The sequence below is a fragment of the Anopheles marshallii genome, chromosome 2 (genome assembly GCF_943734725.1).
Source record: "Anopheles marshallii chromosome 2, idAnoMarsDA_429_01, whole genome shotgun sequence".
NCBI lineage: Eukaryota > Metazoa > Arthropoda > Insecta > Diptera > Culicidae > Anopheles > Anopheles marshallii.
The window spans coordinates 85,059,900-85,082,175 of NC_071326.1; the positions used below are offsets into that span (position 1 = coordinate 85,059,900).

At 42.8% G+C, this 22,276-nt stretch overlaps 1 protein-coding gene and 3 non-coding genes across 4 annotated transcripts; 3 read left to right on the forward strand and 1 right to left on the reverse strand.

Moving 5' to 3' along the window:
- Window positions 1-4,951: 4,951 nt before the first annotated feature.
- On the reverse strand, window positions 4,952-5,035 carry Trnal-uaa (transfer RNA leucine (anticodon UAA)). The gene has a single exon. It is a non-coding gene; the product is annotated as a tRNA-Leu (tRNA).
- Window positions 5,036-18,919: 13,884 nt separating this feature from the next.
- On the forward strand, window positions 18,920-19,003 carry Trnal-uaa (transfer RNA leucine (anticodon UAA)). The gene has a single exon. It is a non-coding gene; the product is annotated as a tRNA-Leu (tRNA).
- A 1,551-nt stretch (window positions 19,004-20,554) lies between these two features.
- Window positions 20,555-21,190, forward strand: LOC128718731 (matrix metalloproteinase-2-like). The gene is made up of 3 exons (XM_053812352.1): window positions 20,555-20,560; window positions 20,809-20,910; window positions 20,993-21,190. Exons 1-3 carry the CDS (start codon window positions 20,555-20,557, stop codon window positions 21,188-21,190), a joined length of 306 nt encoding a protein of 101 aa, XP_053668327.1.
- On the forward strand, window positions 20,633-20,705 carry Trnar-acg (transfer RNA arginine (anticodon ACG)). Its single transcript has one exon. It is a non-coding gene; the product is annotated as a tRNA-Arg (tRNA).
- Window positions 21,191-22,276: the final 1,086 nt, after the last annotated feature.

The following is a 22,276-nucleotide window of genomic DNA, read 5'->3' on the forward strand; positions in this document are numbered from 1 at the left end:
GGCTTTCGTGAATCGCTCCATATACAATAAAATACAAAAAAACATCAATTTCAGTTAAATGCAATGCATCAGATGTTATGCATCTATTTATTTATAGCCGAATGACAGTCATTCACCACTCAACCGTTCATTTCAAAGTGGTTTCTAGATTGAACGTACTGTTGCATCGTTCGAATCACGGGTTTCAATCTACATATGGCACAAAAAAGGGGCAATGCGGCGCATGATCGGGTCCATAAATCTTACTCCCATTACCGCACGGCTGATTAGTTTATTTTTTGCCCTACAGTTTTCCTCATTTTGCACTCCACATCGCACACAACAGTTCATCGATCTTCGTCGCTGGTATGGTTTATGCATCTTGTTGCCGTTTTCCACCACCGATCGGTATTCTACGATCGTACCCTTCGATAATTTGTTTGACAGTTTTTCGAATTAATCGTCGTGGTGCCGTACGCACAATAACCTACCCACGAATGCACTCGCATCGTTAGTAGGAGAAATAAAACGATTATTACTACTATTACCGCTGTAGAATGTCACGTTTGCTCGCCCTTTTTTTTTTGTAACGATCCGGTGATCGATGTTGATGCACTACTGAACCTGCACTTGTGCCGAAGAAAGAACTATGAGCGTGTTGAAACAATTTATGGTGCGCTGTTTCGTTGCACTGGCGGTGCTATGCGTGGGGTTGAAGAAACTCATTATGTCAGCCTTGTGCAGCACATAATAGTGTGCATTCATTGGCGATCATGATCTTGGTGCGGTGATCATCTAATGCTGAAGAAATTCACACCAACCATTACAATGGGTTTCCTTCTGGTTGGAGATTGTCAAGAGCAGCTCACAAGAGCATCAGCTTCTTTAGGATGTGTATAGTGTATATTAAAAAAAAGGCGCATGTTTTCGTATGTGACCCACTCGATGTGTGCTAGTCCCGGATCTGTTGGAAATATGAGAGCATGACTGAAAGTAGAATGTGATCTATGACAGCGCACTCTGTAAATGCCGCCCATGATGCAAGATTGAAATCGAAGTAATTGAAATGCTTTCCTCTGTGCGTTGCCCGACCGACACGATCCGGCCTCATGTACAGGAATGTGGCGGATTTCCCGGTAATGACCATCTCGTGCATTACACATCCGCTAGTGATCGATGCAAACGCTCGCGCATCGGGCCGTTCGTGTTCGTAGTCATCAGTGGATTCCAATCTTTTGTTCGAGGGGTTCGTTGCTTGATCACGGCGAAATCCCCGAAAGGTGTTAAACCATCTACCGATGGGCGGATTCCTTCCGCAGACAAACCGTTCATCTTGATTAATCATTTCGCAGATGAGTCAACGCTCTCTCTCTCTACATATTTGCCTAATGCAATGGGTAGCCTCCTTCGATGGGTAATTGTGTGAAAATATTCCGAAAATGTTTATTCCGCCTTCAAATTCCTAACCGTGTGTTGCTGCATGCGTCGGTGTCAAGTGTGTTTGCTCAACGATTGCCACTTGGTGTCTGACCATTGCGCTAATGGCAAACAATCTCATAGTGACACACGGCCCATTCGCGCGTTCGCGTTTGGGTGGTTCAGTCCAAACAAACCGGACAGGTTTCCTTAATGCGAAATTACCCATCCATCCAACGCAGGTGAGTCAGTTAATTGTTTGTTTCCACTGGAATCGCAGCGAATGGTGATTGTGCGGAATGTAGCTCGCTTGAGAGGCATTGAATCTATGAAATGTCGTTAATTATTTTAACGGCTAAATTACTACCGTAATTAATTTGGCGAACGTTTCATAATTTAATTATAAAATGTGTGTTAATATTACATATTTTAACGCAACCAGCTTTGTTGTTCACCAGGATGATTGTTTGGTAAGCTTCCTCTAGTGAATTGACGCTTTGTTTATGGTGTTTTCTAAACTCTTAAACTCTAAGACTCAATTTAGCAAATGTAGCAAATAAACTTGAAGGAATGCCGACTTCAAAATGGAATCTTTTAAAATTTTTAACTGAAAAGAGTTTACTCAATTAGATTTCAGTAAAGAAGGCAACGATTGTAGTCTTTCTAGCCACATAAATAATATTCCTCATTGCGTATTAGACTTCTTTTATCCACTTGAAAGGTGTCAGCTTTCATTGTGCCACATGTTCCAACTGATTGTGGTCCAAGCGGTTTTCATGCCTATCGAATGAAGCTCTATCTGCTAAGATTCATTATAATCTTGCACTTGTATGGCTACGTCTGTCTGCGGACTGAGAGCTAATAATTAGGCATTAATGGTGGCTGTTGATACAGAAGAAATGCGTACGCATTAACCGAAACTGAAATTCCATTCCCAACCAGATCCCCACTGATCCTTTCATTCTCGTGCGATGCGACTTCTGGAGTTTGTCATTCAGCCGATGATGCTAATGTCGCTTGACACTGCAATGTGAAGCAAGAGTGTGAGAAAAGAAACGAATCCTGCATGCAACGTATATGCGTGGTGTTCCAATCCAATCTAGGCTAGCATAGAATGAATTCTTTCACGAACGGTACGCAATGAAATGACAAAGTTAACGAGTAATTGCTATTCCATTGACGAAGTCCAGCAATGTGGTGTGATGTGGTTTTAATGATGAGAAGTCATTTAATCAACTCGCGTTGCAGCTTGCTGTTTGGTGGCGTCTGCACATTCCCAACACGTCTGATGCAGAAGGTCCTGCAGACGAAAGTAGATCTCGATTGTGAAGCCCGGTTTGGCTGGTGCGCTCTAATTGATGATGGACATCCGACGGACGGAGTGTATCCTTAATCCGATCCAATCGGATCGAATGCCCATTCCGTATGTCCAGACACTCACTCGGACTCCGGTGTCCGGTGTGTGTGCGTGAAGATGGAGTCATAAATTTTCGATTAGCGCGAATTTATCGTACAATAAAATTGTGCAAAATACTGCACGCTTCGCGCACTTTGTGTCATGTTTTTTTCCCCTTTCGTTAATCGAATAAATATTGGATGTAATGGTTGGGTCGGGTGTCTGGTTTTGAATAAGTGTGTCTAGCTCCTGGTGTTCGGGCGGTGAGAGCCAATGGGAGGAACTGTCGTGTGTAATATGAGCCCGTGGACGCGGTAGCAGGATTAGAACAGACGCCAGCTAGTTTGAGGAATGAGATGAGAACCGAGTAGCTTGCCAGACGACCTCCATTGTACATATAGGGACATTGTCCGCCGACCAGACGTTGTGTCCTTATCGCGATCTGTCTACGCCGTCCTTGGTGCGATCGAAAATGAAGGAAACGTTCTTTCAAGTCTGATCGATCGAGTACTTCCAATCAAATCCTTATCTGGTGGTTTTTGTTCCCTCCACACGGTAAGCAGAGCATGAAATTTGTTCAATAACGCCCGAAGCGACCCAAAGGATGAGAACCGTAAAACGTTGGGTGAAAGAATGACAGCTAGCTAGCAGTGCAAGGCAGGAACTGTCCAAATCGAACGCCCATTTACGGCTGGGTTCTGGCCAATGGGTCGAAGTAGATTAACGATTAACGGCCACGTCCTTCGGCAGTGGATTCCCCATTCGTTTATCGGCCATCGAACACACAATGCCGCCCACCGGGCTGGTTGATGGGCATGAACCTGTCAATCAGATCCGGTCCGATGGTAACTTCTTGATAAAATCCATTCCCGTGCTGTGGTGCATGAGCTTGCGTTCAAAGGTTTGATAAAAAGAACATCTGATGAACTGTTCCATCGATGGAAAAACCATCCGTCGCGTGAAGGCTAAAACCGGAGGTCTAGTAAATCGAAGAAAGGGAAGATAATTTCTGCCGGTACTAATGATGGTGCTTGCATTGCCCACTGTTGGCCCAAGCACATCAGAGGAATTACCGGCAGGTCGCAATGGGCGTAAAAACGGTGCGCCATACGAAACCGAAACATTCATTGCTCGGTTCGGGCTGAGATTCGATCACGGAAAAGTATTTTTCACAGTGAAAAATCCGTGATGTACCGTTGGTTTGAGTTCGCGCTTCCCACCGAAGCTAGCCGCCTGCTATCTCGGTGTAGCGTTTTGGGTGATCTTTTCCTGTGCGGGACCGATCTCGAAGTGCACGAGATGATATTTTTATCTCGAGACGGTCTATGGTAAACATATGGCACCGGGATGGTACTTGATGCCCCGATGGTGCATGTGTGGATGATGCTCATTAGCGCGAGAGCGAGAAAACGTCCCTTCAAATGGTCGTGAATGGAAATTATTTTTAGCAATCCGGTAGTAGTGGGGAGATTCCGTCTATCCATTGAAAAGGAGATGAAGAAGAGACTCCAAATTCACAGCATCAATGGGTTATTTCTATGTGTGGAGGTATGTTTATCTTATCATAGACTGAACGGTGGCTCCAACGTTCAAATCTTGGTAAGAGCGATAACTCAATTCGCATCACTTATTATTTGGTAATGGACAATGAATGTTGAAGGGACATTAAAGTGGGTCATGTTGTGCGAGTTTACCATTACTCCTACAATTTTAGTTTGCGTTTTTTCTGGTTTTTACCCATTTGCTGATATGTAAATGTTCTTGATTATTATGTTCTTAATTAAAGTCATCAGGACCCTGATCCTCGTTTGTGAAATAATACAACAATGATCAACAATGAAATAAAAATGATAGAAACAAAAACTAAAAAAATAATAAAAAATAATAAGTAATTAATAAAATAAGAAAAATAAATTCTCATGTGTCGCTAATATCTGAGACGCACTGTAAACAAACGTAAACATCGTTTTCGCAAAGAACAGCGAGAGAGCGCTCTCGTTAGTAACGCAACAACAGAACCCTCTCTCTCTCATTTGTAATCGCTTACGTCACGTGACAGTCACGCAGTGGTGTAGCGTGGTCGCATCGTGAGCGGTACGGAACCACGCGACACGCGGTGCGTAACGCCGTGGTGGCGCTGTGATGGCAGCAAAAAGAGGATGTCAGAAGTGGGGTTCGAACCCACGCTCCCTTACGGGAACCAGAGCTTAAATCTGGCGCCTTAGACCGCTCGGCCATCCTGACTTGTGCTGGCTGTGAGTCCAAAGCGCTATAATACAACAGCATACCATCGCCCCCTTGATCGACAGCAGTGAGCTATATCGTTTTCGTCATGCTGTCAGCATGCGTTTGTTGATCTGTGGTTTTGAGTTATTTTTATTCCATTTTTAACGTTCGCTTGTATCAGACATTACATTTCAAAATGGGTACTATAAACAAGATCTATTTTATTCCGCTCTCGTAACAATTTAATTATGTTTTCAATTGAATGGGTTGCATGTAACGTTGTTCAACCTGACATCATATTAGCCGGTTCATTTGTTGACGTTACTTACAATCTATTTTGACTCCCAAACACCCGCTTTCAGCCGGAAGTTATCAGCCAAACAACTTGTTCGCCTATTGTCGGCACTTTCGCAAGCACGTTGACAATGCTCGTTGAGTCGGGAAAATGAGAAAAGTTGATTTGCTTGTTTCGGAAAACTTTTCTTTCCACCCGTGCCTAAGGTACGTCGGGGAACGGTTTCACCATTGCTCGCGGTATGCATCTTGCGGTCGTCTTTATTATTGCCCGTGGCAACGGAAAATCTGCATGTCGCTGCCACTGCGAGCGTCTGCTTGCCTCGCGGTGGCACAAAATGGTGGCGGCAGCTTTCAATATCTGCGCCGGTGTATGGGCACCGGGCTGCATTCGTAATATCCGATGTGGGATCTCATTTAAGTTGCCGCCGCCGCCCGGGTGCGGGGATAGTCTTGCCTGCATGCACGTCGAACACACGTAATGCATTGCTGAGTGGAACCCGGTTTTATAACGCGTGGGGAAGGATTGTAAAGTTCTTCGTTATTTTTTTTTTGCCAAAGCTGCTAGAGTCAAGGGTAAGTAGTTTTCAAACAGCAGTAAAGTTATCGCATCGCGATGAAATTCCCGTGCAACGGGTTGATGCACCTTTATTCTACTGTTATTGTGCATAAAAGGAACAGCGTCCCTATTGATACCACACGTACCGGAGGTAATTTTGGGTGATGATTAATTATGCAAACGGCTGGCGTGTGCGGGTGGGATTGTGTTAATGAAAATTTGGGCAACAGTTTGTCGCTTGCTCACCCCTGGAAGGAGTAGGAGAATCTGTCCCCTTCGGAGGGTGGGACTTCTATTTGCGACATATTATGGAGGCAACAGTACAGGAACCGTATGGCCTGTTCCAGCTCAATTCCAGCCAACGTTTTCGTTGCGTTTATGATCATTAATCATGCAGGTGAAGGTGAAGGTGGGCCGGAAAGCGCACTTGCTTGCGTATCGTCAATTAAGGAACCATGTTTTTATGTGTGTGTGTGTGGGGGGGTGAATGTATTTCTACGTGTGTAAGTGGTTCATTTGCTCAGCTGCTTTACACCAGAAAGACTGAAGTAGGTAAACCGTAAACGTGCGTAATGTTAACGGTAATTACCGGCTTTTTATGGCGGTTAATTGCCGATAAAGCTTTCCGAATAGCAGCAAACCGTCAATTGCGGCCATCGGTGATTGTTGTGCGCGTTCTGGTTTGTGTGGTGCGTGTGTGCTAGAACAGGAATAGAATCTTTGTGGTTGGTTTTTACTGAATGTCTGTAAAGATTTTATGAATAATTACTTGATTTCGGATAGTTACTGTTTCTATGTGTCCTGAAATGATAGTCTCAGTTGGTTTTTTTTTGTCAGGAGCTAAGATGAAGCGTCAAACATTGTTCAATATTTTAATCTATATTTTAGTGCTTTGAAGAAATATTTTTCAATTTTCTTTTTCTAAGGCTGGTTTATTTTCCACCATAACAACGCTTATATATAACGATGGCCACCATGATAGAGGTAACGATGGTCAACAATAAAAGTTTGTACATGTATTATCCCAACCATTTTTGTGTCTCCCAACCATTTTTTTGAGCAGTAAATTACCAAGCAGGACTCAATGATCATTAAATCATCCTGTTTTTATCGATTAATGCTTTTTTTTAATCTGCTTTAATCTGCTCCATGTATATAATCTTCTAAAAAACCCTTATGTGAGGCTACCATTTTGGGACACCATTTAATTATTTATTTACCTATCCCTATATAATTTCTAATTAAAACTAGAACTACCAAGCGTTTCAAACGTCGTTTTTTTTTAAACTGACGGTTGTTTTTAAACGATTTCAAATTCCTGCATTATTCATTATATTTACTTTTGTTTGTTCATTCTTCTAATTAGATATATTAAAATGATACGTGATGAGATAAAAAATAGCGCCAGGCAAAATGATTAGTCCAGTTGTTCGACTGTTTAAAATTATTTGTTTTTCGCTAGTTATGATGTTATTACTTATTTGAAATTATTATTTATTTTCATACTTTTCTCAGTGTTTATGTATCTGTTATTATTATTATGTAATTTATTATTTTTGCATTCTTAGAGATGATTGTAAATAAACTCACACCTAGTCATGGGTCCCCACTCTTTGTTTGCTTAGGATGAATTCCTTTCATGAACGATTCAATCTACGCATTCGTTAATCATTATCACGTACTTCAGCGTATCACACTTTATAGCAGCATTCTTATGACAATCGTTACACTTAAGGATGGGTGAAATACGTTAAAATTCCCTCGACTGCCTGTTACAGAGAGCTCCTCAATATTCAAAATGGAAAAACGATACACCTCAGCCGGGGGAAGCAAATGCAACAACGGAGCAAGTCACAAAAGTAAGCACAAACAAAACGCAAAACTATCGTTAAATGCCCCCCAAAGGATTGGAAGAAAGCGCTGAATCCGTTTCCTTCATAATCCCGCCTGGCTGGTGGCGCCAGCACAGCCTCCCTGGCAACCCCGTAAGGAGGCTGCTGTCCGCGGGCGGTGGCGTAAAAGGGAATAAACAAGTTTGTCGCATAAAACCTGATTTAGGTGAGAACAAAGAAATGCATAAACTTCGTACAAAACACACCCCGGCTACGGTGGGTGGACGGGGTGCGTAAGGGATCGGGACGCCGTTTTCTCCTTTTTTGTTACCGAAAGGGATAATGTTTGTCGGATTGGATGGATTAAGGAACATCATGCTGGCGCATGTGGAGGAGTTGCTTTCGTCGCACGCGGTAAGAAGCACTACTTCAGTCGTGTGTTTTTGGGGTTCTTTTTTTTTATTTTGCTTTCAACCACACGACGAGACCGGATAATCGTTATCGTACCGGGCCACTGAGAGCCCTTTTCCTCGCGGGTAGTCAAGGGTGACCCTTCGGGTTCAATAACCAAATAAATTCGCAATCAAATTGACACTGCTTTCGGTGGTTCCCTCTATTCCACCCGGTGGCATTGGGTGGGAATCGATTCAGGAATATCGTTAGATTTGTGCGATGCATACGTAAAGGAAACCAATGAGTGTGTGTGTGTGTGTGTGTGAGTGGGTGTTTGTGTACGTGTCAATAAAGACGCATTTTTCTTGCATCTTGCAATGGTAGGGAAAAACGAGACACAAAAAATAGTGTCGAAAGAAAATCACTGGCTGGGAAAAGTCGCAATAGCGTAATAAACCATTATTCGCTGGAAGTAATAAAAACGGAACGCTTTACCTTTTTTTTTTACTCTTTCCTCCCCGCGTGAAACTGACGTTGGTTAGGGGTTTTCTTGTTTGTTTCTTAACCAACCCGACTTTCCTTCCGCTTGCAAGTAAGCGAGCGAATGTTCGTCCGTTAATGACGGTGCTAAGAAACGCTTTTCCCGTCGTATTCGAAAATGCATCCTCGTTTCGCGATTCGATCGAATCACTTTCCGATGTAGCCACAGACCCAGATCCGTCCTCTCCGTGTGCTACGGTCCTTTTTTTCCCAAACCATCAAACGGACGCGTAGCCGACTGTGCTGCTGCCCCATGAAATCACACAAAGGCACATAAATATTTATCGCCCTGCACACATCGCTGATGACGCTGACGATGTCGTCGCCTGTGAGTGAAGATGAAAATCGGCCAACCGACCGAGCTGCTGTCACCTTTCCTTCATTTGGGGGTTTTTGAGGAGAAAATGCGAAAGAAAAAGAAACTGTCTAACCGATATCTTCTTCATTGGAAAGAATTTTCCTTCCGAGCTATGTGCACAGTCTTGGTGCAAGATTTTACTTTTGCTTTTGTGAATCAACGGTTGCTTCCTACGATCGTCTTATCTTTTTATCAATGGCACCCGTTTAGATGGTGACGATGACTTTGGTGTTTGTTTGTGGTGTTAGTATTACCTTGTGACCTTCTTCCCTAAAAATTAATTTATGATAAATTTCAAAGTTATTCGATTGAAAAATTTATAAATGCTGTCCAATTTAACGCCTGTTTATGGAAAAAAAATATTTAGGTTTCATTAGTTAATATTTAGAATTTGAACATCATTAATCATTAAAGTTTTTTTGTTTTTTTTTTTAATTAAAATATCTTGTAAATTTGATCAAATCAACAATGTATTGTAAATTGCATAACTTTAGGGGTTTTCGAAAGTTGTTCGATTGCAAGAACAGCAACGCATCGGGAAACGCTCCAGGAGTCCTCCCTCACTCCGGTGGCCGTGAAATAAAAAAGAAGAAAAACATTTCCCCCGGTCAAACAAAGAAAAAAAACATTTGCTTGCAAGTTAGTTGAAAAGCAATAAATGATATTGTCGGACCGTACAAAGAGAAAACACCTTCCCCCCCACACCCCAAGGGACGGCCATACCCCTCCACAGTGGTCATCGGGGACGGGGTTTTGCGAAAACATGGTAACATTTAACGAACAGATCAGACCATAGAATGTTACCCGTTGTCGGACAGGAGTGGTGAAGGTGAAGGTTTTGTTTGCTTTTCGGTAGCAGCAATGTCGGTCGCGCGCTGCTCTTAGGACGATAAAAAGTGCAATCTTCTTATCGCCTTCGGTGCGAAATAGTTCTTTTACTGCAACGCGAAGCACAATGTATGATGCTTGTTTTGGGGAGTGGAAGGAATAGTTGTTTCACGGACCACATCTTGGCGACACCGAAACGACACTTTTCGCACCATTCCAGCATAATGTTGGTTGGTTGGAGTTTGTATGGTGTGCTGTTTTTTCCTCCGCCAGCTGCAACCCTGCAATCGAAAAATGTTCAACGACAAAGTTGATAAAGATTTCCCAACCCCAAATCCGTGGCAAATCTGCCCGGCATTTGGCGCGCAAGCAGCGAAAGAATGCTGCCACCTTGCGCCAAGTGGGAATGGCTTATTTCGGGCAGATTGGTTCTTGATGGAGTTAGGACGAAAGTGAAGTCACTTTTGGGCGATGTGGTTTTTTTTTGTTGTTGTTGTTAATGCTTCCCTTTTTGGCATTCTGTTCAACCGAACCAGCTGCAGGCATGCAGTGAAAGTATTGTTTTGCACTCGATAGGAAGGAAATAAAACCCGCAAAGAACAAATCGCCTCAAGCATCGCCCGGGCAAAGCGAATCCACTATTGTGCGGTGCAAGTCGAATGGAAAAACGTTGTTTTTGACTTCCGCTCTAACCTTTTTTGGGGGTTAGTTTTATTTCCTTCTTCAAGTGAGATGTAGTCTTGCTCGGGGAATTTAATTCGGGATGTGGTGTTGATTGCAGCTAAAGGAAATTTTTAGAAGTGATTATTTGAATGATTTGTGTGCATTTCCATCACTCTGTTAGTCTGAGGATGCAAGTACAATTTGCAGAGTGTAACAAAAATAGCATTCCACAACCTAATAACTAATTACATAATCTGGTCCGTTAATAATTTTCAGTATTGAAATGTAAGTAGACCCCTAGCAAAGTTGTTTAGAAACAATTAAATTTAGTTAGAAAACTGTTTTACTTAAACACACACATTGTAATTATTTTTTTTAGGTGATTTAATTCAATAAACGTTTTTTTACTGGAAAGTTTTTAAAAATTGTTTCCAATTACGTTGGAAAGAAAAAAAACATAAAATTTTTCGCACAAATTATGAAAGTATAAACAATTGACAAAAAATAAGCAAATAAAAACAAGTATTCGCTATACAATCAAACGAAACTTCAGACTTTTTAAATATCTGATAAAATCGTTGAATAAATAAAAAGAGAAATAGAACAATCAATCGAATCACTCAAAAACTAAATCAATAATATGGATAACAGAAAAAAACTTGGACAAACGAAAAACTGATTTTTTTTTTGTTAAAATCTGTCCAACAACATCACTGATATGAAATAATTTACATTAAGGATGTTGTTGTGTTGATTCCGTATCAAACATGTAAATGAATATATCATTCCAAGTGCATCAGAGCGTGACACATGTTTAGATGATGTGAACCTCTGGGAACATTTTGTTTTATCCACATTCTTTGGTGATGTTATACGGCAAACGATTCCTAACCGTGACAACTGAAGTAGACAGGAGTTATTCACATGTGAGATGATACATTATTTTTTATAAAAATGTAGATAATCAATTACAAAAAAAAACTTTCCTTAACTACAAATTGTCTTGGAACAATGTTATTCTCCTGAAAATTACACGGCACGTTGGTTGCTTATCATTAGCTTAAAATTCCTTTGCAATCGAATATTGTTATGCAAATTGTCCCAAAGCGAAGCTATAAAACTGTATTGCACTTGTTTGCAGACACTTTCTTCTTATGCGCTTTGCTGACCAACCATTAAAAATGCGCGCGTCGTAAAACGCACCGAGCGGAAAAGCGGAAAATCGAACATGCGGTGCGGTGCGGTTCCTCGATTTTCCACCGCGTTGCATAGTTCGCATCCGGCCAAAACTCCGGGCGCAAATGAGGCAGAAGAACACATGTAAGGGTTTTTTTTGTGTGTGTGGGTGCGATGGCTCGTTAGCTGCATAAGTTCTGCGCTGAAGTTTTGTCCCGAAAGCCATAGGGAAGAAAGAAAAAATTGGCAAGCATTTTTCCCTGCCCACAACAACCGTTACACCGTGCGTTGTGTCGATGGGAAAAAGGGTGGGAAAATCACATAAAAGCGATTCGATGTCGTAAAATTTCCCTATAAACGCGCGGAAAACAGCTCGGTGATGGACAATACTTTCTGGGGTGGTTCTTTTCTTTCGTCTTGTTTCTTATTGTCACAGAACGGGGGGAGTGGAAAATTGTCCCGTGAACATCGGGTTTGGAACCTTTTGGATGCTTAGCCTCCCGCACCGTTGTCCCGACGAAGGAAAAGGATCCGTAAGAAAATCAATAGTGCGCGGCATTACTTTTATGGTACAATAATCGTTATTGGATAAACACAGGGCCATAGTTTCTTATTGCTTTCTTCGAGAGTGTCGTATGGCGAGCCCTTCCGCGTTCGCGCCCGACCCTTTTGCCATCGTGGCGGCATCTTGTTAACCGAACATTACTATGTAGCAACATGCAACTTCCCAGCCGTTCGCGAGGTTGTTCGGAACCCGGTACGTTGCCAACCCGGCGCTGGAAAGACGATCGTCAGTGTTTTCGTTTGAAAAATGGTGTGCCGGCAGGCGACCCAAGCAGTGGTCTCCCCATTGCACTTTCCGCCCTTATCAGCAAGGAGTGGCAACCAGGAAAAGCGAGGGCCGGAACCGGAAACCGGGGGGCGTAAATTGATTATCAATAGCGTGGAGCATTAATTGAATCATTCTAACTCGTCGTTTCCCGCCTTCCGCCAGAAGAAAATGGGTTAAGGATGGTGCGGGAGTGTGTGTGTGTGTGTGTTTGCCTGGCGACCAGAAGTCGCCCTCTCGCTCTTTGTATCGAAAGGAACTTTGTTTTTAAAGCCGCGAACGTGCATTTTTGTGATGCATTTACGGTGGCAGGGCCACGGTCCAGGTGGGAGGTAGGGTGCACATTCCGTTGAAGTGAGGGCACCGCATTGCCAATGTTACCATTATTGTTGCCCATCGGTCCCGGAAGCTCCTTCCCGGGCCATTAGACGAACAAGACCATGGGGCCTGAGTGCATCATCGTTGACGTCAAGATGTCGGTGCAATCCACCGCTCAGCGGGGATGTTTGAGCGGCGCACAACTGGATGCGGCACAAAATCGATCGCAAACAGGACGTGACGGATTTTTCTGACGTGCCTGCACCACATTCTATTTTTCTAACCGTTGTGGCGATGAAGTAAGAGAAAGGTTATTTTTAATGTAATGTCTGCTCTTGATGGGTAAGTCGTGATATTTTTGTATACTTGTTTTTAGCTCCAACCACTAGAATAACGATTGTTAATAAATAAAATAGTTAAAACACTAGCCATTTTATGTAAAAATACCATATTACTCCATTATGTTGCAGGTGTACGAAATCTTCAAACATCGAAAACATACGAAAAGAACATCTTTAACTTCAGACATCTTCATTTAGACAACTTCTGAGGTCGTGATACCTAACAAATAAAACTTAGTTTCTTCTATATTTTCCATGAATTTTATACACCAATATTTACTTAAGGTTGTCTTTAATCATTTTCTCATTTAAACCTCTTTAGACTTTTTGAATGTTTATTTTGACATTTTTTATTTCAACCCGGCGTCAACAGAGGCTACCTCGTTGATGCAGACGATCTTCTAGCCTGATCTTGAGTTTTTCTCGGAGTGATACGAAATCGGTTACTTATGGTACGAAAGGACATGAGAATCCCTCCAACGTATTGGAACTAAGACCCATAGAATAATGGACGGAATCATACTCTAAGTCAGTTTTTTTTGTATGCGTTTTGACGTTTCCAGGCTTATCCGCTTCCAGCTCGCCATACAATTGGCAAGCCAAGTTAAGCCTAGGAAAGAAGGATTAGATTGGTTTCCCAATGAACGTAGCTAGCCCAAGCTCGACAAATGTCGAAACAAAGAATTTTGCTAGCTGGTTTGAACCAGGTTAGGCCATGTTTTCCGAGTGTGAAAATGTAAACAATTTTTTTTTCACAAAACAACTAAAAAAGGATTATTTTAACAATCAGACTTATATATTACTTCAAATGAATTGAAATTAAATTTAAATTTCTTAACTTTAATCGATTTTTCTCAAATTGTAATTTTACAAAAAATGATCCCTTGTTTGTCATGTCTTTATGTCAAAATGTTAAGTTTTTTACGAATCTGTACAGAATAATACAGCCTGGTACCTGTATTATTTGACAGATACAGGCTAAAAGCTTAAGCTTTCTAACTTAGAGTATGATCCGCCCCAATGCTAGACAAATATGAGGCGCATTCTACAGAAAAATCCCAAAGAGGTCAAATATTGGGCAGACATGAAGAAACAGTGAGTTCGGTACAGTTGAACGGAACACGATGAGTTGAATAATGGGCGAACATATGGTTGTGACATTAAAGTTGATTAAAATAAAAATACAAAAAGCTTTCTAACAGCTTATATCTCGTTGTCTAAAAGTGTGAAAACGATCGGTTACCTAGGCAATTATTAATCCGTGGTGCAATTAGATGTGGCCAAGAGTAAATTCTCGAAACAAACCGTGTTTTTTATCAGAATTTCTTTGAAATATTGTTTCATAAATGCAAAAGTGCTAACGTTATGACCAATTCATTGAAACAAGTATAGACAAACAACACACGTTCAATGCTTCGTCGAACGTTATTAAAACCACGTACCAGCGCGAAGTCATGGCTTCAGCTTTATGCACTTTATGCACGTGTGCGGATTAACCATTCGCATTACGAAGTGATACAGAGGGGTGAAACACCAACCCATTCAATGGGAAAGTTACCCCCATCGGAAGTCGTAATTAGTCATTCGAAACGAACCATAAAAAAAATAACAGACCTGACATGAATAGAAAGCGGCATGCCGGTGATGGGTGCTAAAGAAAAAATAGTGTACATTGTTTTACAAACTGTGCGCAACTGTCATTTGTTTCGCCTGGCAGCCGGGGTGAGTTAACCCACCGCCGAAGCATTCATCACTTACCGGCGATTGGAATCATTGTCACTTGCAGGCCTTCCGTTGACCCGGATCGGTGTTTGGGATTTTGTTATGCTGTGTTGGGGTTGCATTTTGCTGCGGTCAGGACCGGTGTGCAAATGGTTGGAAACAATTCTATTTATGCTCTCTCGGTATCTACCCCCCCGCCCCCCGGTACGCCTTTCGAGTGTGTCAATCAATACGGGCGGCCGAGTGTCCTGCCGTGCAGCCTAGCCTTTCGCCGGGGACGAATGGATTGGACGGATGCCCAAAACGTTCGACGATCGACTAGGCCGTCGTCTAAAAAGCCGCACTTGAGAGCGACTCGAGAGCGGTTGTTGTGGGTGATGCCGATATCAATGCGCAGTCCTGCTCCAAAGGACCAACATAATAGACCGGGCCGGTCGTGCTGGGAGTGTGTATGCAGTTAACAATATAAAATAAAATCCATATCGTTCGCATCGATATCCACCCGATAGGTCGTGGCCGTGTGGCAATGTCCGGTTCTGGCAGGTCTATTCAACAGAACCCCCCCCATACACACACTTGCCTGCGAACTTTATCCACTTGAAATCAATCTCAATCAGGCCAATTTCGATTTTCTATCGTCCCTTTTAAATGGGAGGCTGTGGTTGGTAGAGAGAGAGAGGCAGAGAGACAGTCCTGTAAAAAGCCTTCCAACGTTGACCCATGGAATGGTGCCAACTTCAGGCGTGCTTCAGGTATGTATGTACACATGCTATGGTGTCCCTCATACAGGCACTCAAGGCCTCAACCTGGGTGGTTGCATTATTTTAACTAACGCTCACAAAGTCATCATCGTTTGCTGTGGACAGCAGGTATGTGTGTGCTTCAGGATATAAAGCCCGTTCGCTTAGAATTTGATCGTCAAGAGCACTTGAAAGCACCGTCGATTATTGACCGATGTGACAACTATTAGTTGTGTCTTTTACCGACGCGTTTCCAACACCTGCGCAACACCGACCGTTGCGTATTCTACTTCTGCCAGCGAGAATACCCCGGCCCAGGGCATTTTACTCGATAATCCTTATCGACGGTTATTGGTGCCCGGAACACATTTTATCAAAGCGAACATCAAGGCATGAGGGGGGACATCCACCGAGAACCCTGGGCCCCGTGGGTTACAGCGTCAGCTCTTAGGCTTAAGGGTTATTTATAGCAATTCCCATTCTCTGAGCCGTGGACAACTCTGGTCAAGCCACATAAATGGGGGAATCATAGTTGCTTGTTGGGCCGTTTTGAGGTGAAAACATCGCAAAGCGATGTGTTTATAAAGGTGACAATTGCTTTCAATTGTGAGCTTAATGAATAATCCCTAATAAAACCGCATAAGACAAGGACGATTAGTGTCCTTTTCTGGGAGTTCCTGGTTGAGCAATGTCAAAGCATTGAATTGAATAGAATAATAGACATGTTGACGTGCTGCATGATTCATGGGACTCGATCCCTATCCCGACTACTCTACGTATTCAAACTCTTCCCCGAATCTCATCAACCAACCGAAAGGGCACCCTGTCGAACATGAGACGGTAGAATTGCTTTTTGAACCTCCGCTGAACTTCCACGATCGGCGCTCCATCTGCTAGTTGCTCCACCGGGGAGCAGTGGTTGTGTATTTGGTCGAAATGTTTCCATCAAACAATACCGATAGCTTCAGCAGTCCCGCACAACTCAGACACAAAACAACTAAATGGGACCACAAAACAGACCCCGAACGGTAGACTCAGGTCGTTGATTTTTACGATCAAACTCTCGAAAGGGCACCGTAGCGGCGGCAAGTGGCCAGGCGAAGCCATCCAAACTCGTCCCCATTTCGCAAGCTCCGCATGCAGTTACTTTTTGTGTTGATTCGTTAGTTTTTCCTGCCCCGCATTGGAAGTTTCCACAGTTTTGTGGAATGGAGTCCGAAGATCCGAAGTGATCGGATCAAGCGTGCGAAGGATATGCAAATCGGTTGTACGGGGCATCGAATTTATCGGTTTTTTTTTTCTTCTTTCGGTGATTTGATGATTCGCTAGGAAAGAAAAAAGGGATGATTGTCAAGGGTGGAGATCGTTGGATTTGGTGATTTGACCGTTAACACCCGCCCGTCTAATGTTTGGCAAATCCCTGGGCACTGTTTTAATAGTGGTTTAGCATTGTTCCCGACTTCCAATTGCTGCGCTTTATACGCTCGGCAAAACTATATTGGCTATCGTCGGTGAATGCTTTCGTTCGTTTTAGTGTCCTTTTGGACCATTCGGATGTGGGTTGTTTCACCCCTTCTTGGACCATTCCATCCTGATCGAACTTTTAGATTGTTCAATCGAACTAAGAGTATCGGGGACAGGCATATTGGCATTGGTTTCTCTACCGCTAATCGAGTGTCGGTAGAAATACCTACCTTCGTTGCGACTTTTTATAACGAGATGGTAGACTAAAAAACCGTCGTCGTTCCGCTTACTGAGGTATCGTTTTGTTCCGAATTCTTCTCATTTCTAGTCATCGTACATCCGCCACTTTAGGCGAAAAACCCGGCAGTCGAACGAACGGCGGAAATTGTTGCTGAAAGCTTTTATGATGTGATTTCCGCTAAATTCCGGGAATGGAAGCCTGAGCCGAGAGTTGTGCCACCGGATGTGTCGGCGCAGGAGCGATTGTGGCGGTGTGGCATCGCTAGTAAAGGAACTGACATTTAAAAAAAAACGACACTTGCACGGTTTGCTTTCCAAGGAAGATGCGCTACCAAACTCACCAACACAAGATTACAACGCACAGGAATAACAATAACTCGATAATTTAATCGCTTCCAATCATTTCTTGGCCCTGCGGCCGACTGGGTAGGAAAATTTATTAGCTCACTTAAACGAATCAATTAAAACTGCGTGCAGTTCCGGGGCTGCATTTAATTGTGCTGTCGGTGAGGGCCTCCCTTTTGGGCCCGGGTTGGCCCAATGAAGAAACCTGGCGCCATTCGCACCCAAGAGTTGGGGAGGGGAGTTCGGTCGATTCATGAGCTGGCATCGAGAGACAATTCAATTAAGACCGCAAGTGTGCACGCGAAAACAGAAGGAAGGAAAAATGTAACCCGGCCCCGGCCCAGAAGGACTTATTTCTCGGGATGCGCTCGCACCAGTGTGGCAAGTTGTGAAAGTAATTGACACGATGGTAGGGCATGGGCAGCACAGGGAAAAAAAGGATGCAAAATGAGGATGGTAAAGCAACTGGTTGTGTGCTTTGCCATGGTTGCCAATTTATCCAGCCGGAACCCGGGGACGCTCGTGCCGTAAAGAGTGTGTGTTTGGATTGGTGAAAGGACAGAGCGGTTTTTTTTTGTCAACCTCAACCGGCGCAAGTCCTTGTTCTTGGTATGTTTTCGCTGCCCCTTGCACACGGAGCACTAACTTGTGAAGAGACTGCTGGTCATAATTCAATTGCGAAAGAATTGATTCCTCGTTTGGTGGTTGTGTACGGTGGAGACAGACGGCAAACGGGTGTTGTCCCCATCGATAATGGTTGGGTGTCCCTTCTGGGCTGAACGGACACCGAAGAAGGTCAATTCCCATGGTGGCGAATCGGGACGACTAGACACTTTACCGATTGGCATCGCAGGACTTTTCGTCCTCGCTACCTTGCAATCGAGTGCAAAACAGTAAGTAATTTTGGACTTTACTTTGCACTGCTTTGGCACCGATTGGGGTTGTTTTCATCGCCAAATTGACAGTTATTGTGCACTTCATTACGCGATGTTCTTCCGCGTTGTGAGAAGCAATAACTCTTGCCATTGGTCATTGTGACTGGTGCACATCGCTAGCAAGAAAACAAGCTCTCTCTTTCGTTTAAAAACTTGTTGATATGTTTGCTTGTATGAAATCCATTTAGCCGGGAAATGATCCAAGACGAAAATGATCGTTTCAATAAATGGATTCCATTGTTCTGTTGATAAAATATGGATAGCACTACATGGTTTAATAAAATGCTTGCTGGAAAGTTTTAAATTTCCCTTATGCGTACGCCAAGTCAGAATGGCCGAGCGGTCTAAGGCGCCAGATTTAAGCTCTGGTTCCCGTAAGGGAGCGTGGGTTCGAACCCCACTTCTGACATATTTCAGTTTATGGTTTGTGGTGAGGTATACTTTTGGAAAGACATTCAACTTAGACTTTCGTGGTTGTGCAATGCCGCTTAATAGCAAGTCCTATATTTATATAGCTGTATCAATACAAACCATCTCCATATGTTTTTCGTATGTGTTATGCGTGTTAGTAAGAATCTTATAATGTACAATTGGTACTTGTTACAATTGGTACTTGTGATGATAGAAGTGCGTAATTTCAAAGCAAAAGAAGTCAATGGAAATTACTATTTTTTACTAATCTGTTTGTACTAATCTGATGTATTGATATGGATTCATACTCGTATAATGCAAAAAATTATGTTCCCTCCCGTTCCTACGTTAAATATCATTATATCCTCTTTTTCGTTTAATAGTATTGTACCGTGTCGGAAATATTTTATGACCGTTATTCAGAATTATATGACTTTTTTGCATAGTGTTCACATCCTCTTTTGCCATACAACACTATTTGATACCATCGACAAGTCCCATCAATCGACAAAGATTTGCACCATCTTTGCATAAGCTGTTTCATACGAGGTCAAATTGAATCGAGATGAATTAGAAACTGTACTACATTACTACATACGATTATTTGGGTAACTTCGGACCGACCGCTTGCCGGCTCATCGATTTCCACGGATAACAGATCAACCAGCTGCAATAAATGAACATGAAGATGTCTGGTCAACGTTAAAGGAATTAATATGTTTATAACATTAGAAGTTATTGTTTTCAACAATATGGAACATTTACCAGACAGTTGAATCAGGTAAACTCTTTAAAGAAAACTCTCAAGTAGCTCACGGGTCAACCGATTAAAAATAATAAACTATTCTACTAGCTGTCATTTTTGCATCTGACAGATAATCCGCCCGCCGGTTAATCAGGTCCCGGATAATAAGCGTTCTACTGTGTTTAAGTACTTTGATCTTCCAATTTCATGTGTATTTGTTCTATCAGGGATCAGAACTATTCACAAATCAAGGTCAGTTTCATCTTTTTCTTTATATTTTGTTCCATTATGACAACCACAAATCTGTATGGTCGACAGAGTTTTTCTAAATTAAACAAAGCTGGGCTGTCTCTCCCAGTTATGTGCAAAATATCCCGGGTTTGCTCGGTACAGTTTAGCTTGTTATTGGCAAAAATTGACTGTGTCGTTGGAAAATAATAATATTTCTGTTATGTCTTTAAGGATTTTATTTGATTTAAAAAAGGGTTTAGGATCCAATTAGATTATTAATTTATAATTTTTGCAGTATAATGTATCTAATTTCAAATGATTCCCGACCATTTCTTCAATTTTTACTAATGGGTTTCAAATAATTACTTTGTTTAATCTTGTGCCTAACTTCTTCACAAGTGTGTCTATTTATTATTTTCCAATGCTTGAAGCTAAATAAAAAAAAACAAAACGGTTGAGCCATTCGATTGAAAATTCGCTCGTTGGTTGTCGCGCAACAGAGGTGCTTTGACGCACTACATAACTAGTTTGTCGCGTAACGCTCTGCTATAACGCAGCGATTCTTCGTGATTCATGGAGGTAACTACGCAACGAAGTGCAAAGAGTTGTTGCGCAGAACCTGTAGCGTTGTAAACAACACGTGTGCAAGCGGGTCCTGTGGCGCAATGGATAACGCGTCTGACTACGGATCAGAAGATTCCAGGTTCGACTCCTGGCAGGATCGTGATGAAAGTTTTTTTTCATACACATTTTTTTTCATTCTAATGAAATTTGTTTCTTAACTGTTTAATATCTTTATTTTTTCGCTTTTTTCTTACCTTTGGCAGCAAAACTATTTGATGCGCTATGGATATTTGGAAAAATCGAACATCGAAACGGGCAATCTGCGAACAATCGACGAACTAGAGGCTGCTGTGAAAATGCTGCAGGTGAGTTATTTCTCTATAGTTTTAATTTTTAAGTTAATCTAATAAGCGGCATTAATTTATCTTTTTTTCTATACAATACCAGTCATTTGGTGGTCTCAATCCGACGGGAACAATCGACGAACCGACATACGAGCTGATGCAAAAACCACGCTGTGGTGCACCGGACGTGTCCGATTCGTTAGATTTCCTGCCATCGATTGACATACGCGTGCGTCCCCGGGTCCGCCGGTACATCATCCAGGGCCAGAAGTGGCACAATCCCATCATCACTTGGAGGTAAGCACCCGCAAGAAACAATTACCTCCCTATTTTTCCGATCAAGCGCGCCAGTGCGTCGCGTGCGCGTCGATACTCAATTCATTACTTAATTAAATTAAAACACAATCAACCTCGCAACTGATTTGGAAAAGTGGCACCTTCCCGACGTCATCTCGCTTGACAGGAACAAATTGGCAAACATCTTCTGTTCCGGCTGTTGGGGGGGAAGAGGGGTACTTGTCAAGATGTACAGGGAAAGGGAAAAGGGTTTCAGCTTTTCATCTGTTTGCTTAACATTTCGGTAGGAACGGAGCGATAGTTGGGTAGGTACACGACCCAATGCACTTTCCCTGGGTGCGGTGCGGTGTAATTGAACTGCAAAGGAAAATGAATCTCACCCCCTATCAAGGGAAGAACCCTTTTTTTCCCCCGTGGACCTGGTCCTCTGTCGGGTGTGGGACGACCAGCCTCGAGACAACTAAATCAAATTGACAAGTTGAGTGATTCTGTTTGTGCCGAGGCAGGCGCGTCCTCTGCGTCTTCCGTTGCTAATTGTGCGCTTAATGAAGTACGGATAATTGACATCCACTTTCGGATGGCTGAACCGGAAACCGGAGACCATCTGCTTGCCATTCCGGATGGAAACCGGAGACCATCTCAAACTGCCGAAAAGAAGCACGGTCTAGAAAGGGAACCAAATGGGAACAACGGAGTATACTTTCCAACGCCATGAGGAGAAGCATATTCTTCCCGTTTGGGGGTTTTGTACCAAAACTTTAAAAGAAAGTCCCGAACTCCTTTCGATGGTTTTACTGTTGTTTTTCTCCTTTCTTTGGTCAGCAAGTTTCCTGGCGGTTATTCTCTTTCCTTTTCTACCTCGCCGGAGCGGTTGGGCGCTCTGCTGAATGGTTGGACTTTCTGAATCTCCAAACTCAATGCTCAGGCAGCCGCCTTTTTGTGCAACTTGGTCAACCACCTGTTGGATTTGTGGTGCATTTGGGGGTTACGTGGCCTGTTCGAGGTTTGCTCGGGCAGGGGGAAGGTTCATACACGGACATTGTTTTGTCTACTCCTTGCCTTCTCTAAGCACACTGGCACGGTCTAAACG

Coding starts and splice junctions, on each gene's coding strand:
- LOC128718731 (XM_053812352.1), top strand. Junction 20,911..20,992: donor CTGCTGTGAAAATGCTGCAG/GTGAGTTATTTC, acceptor ATACAATACCAG/TCATTTGGTGGTCTCAATCC.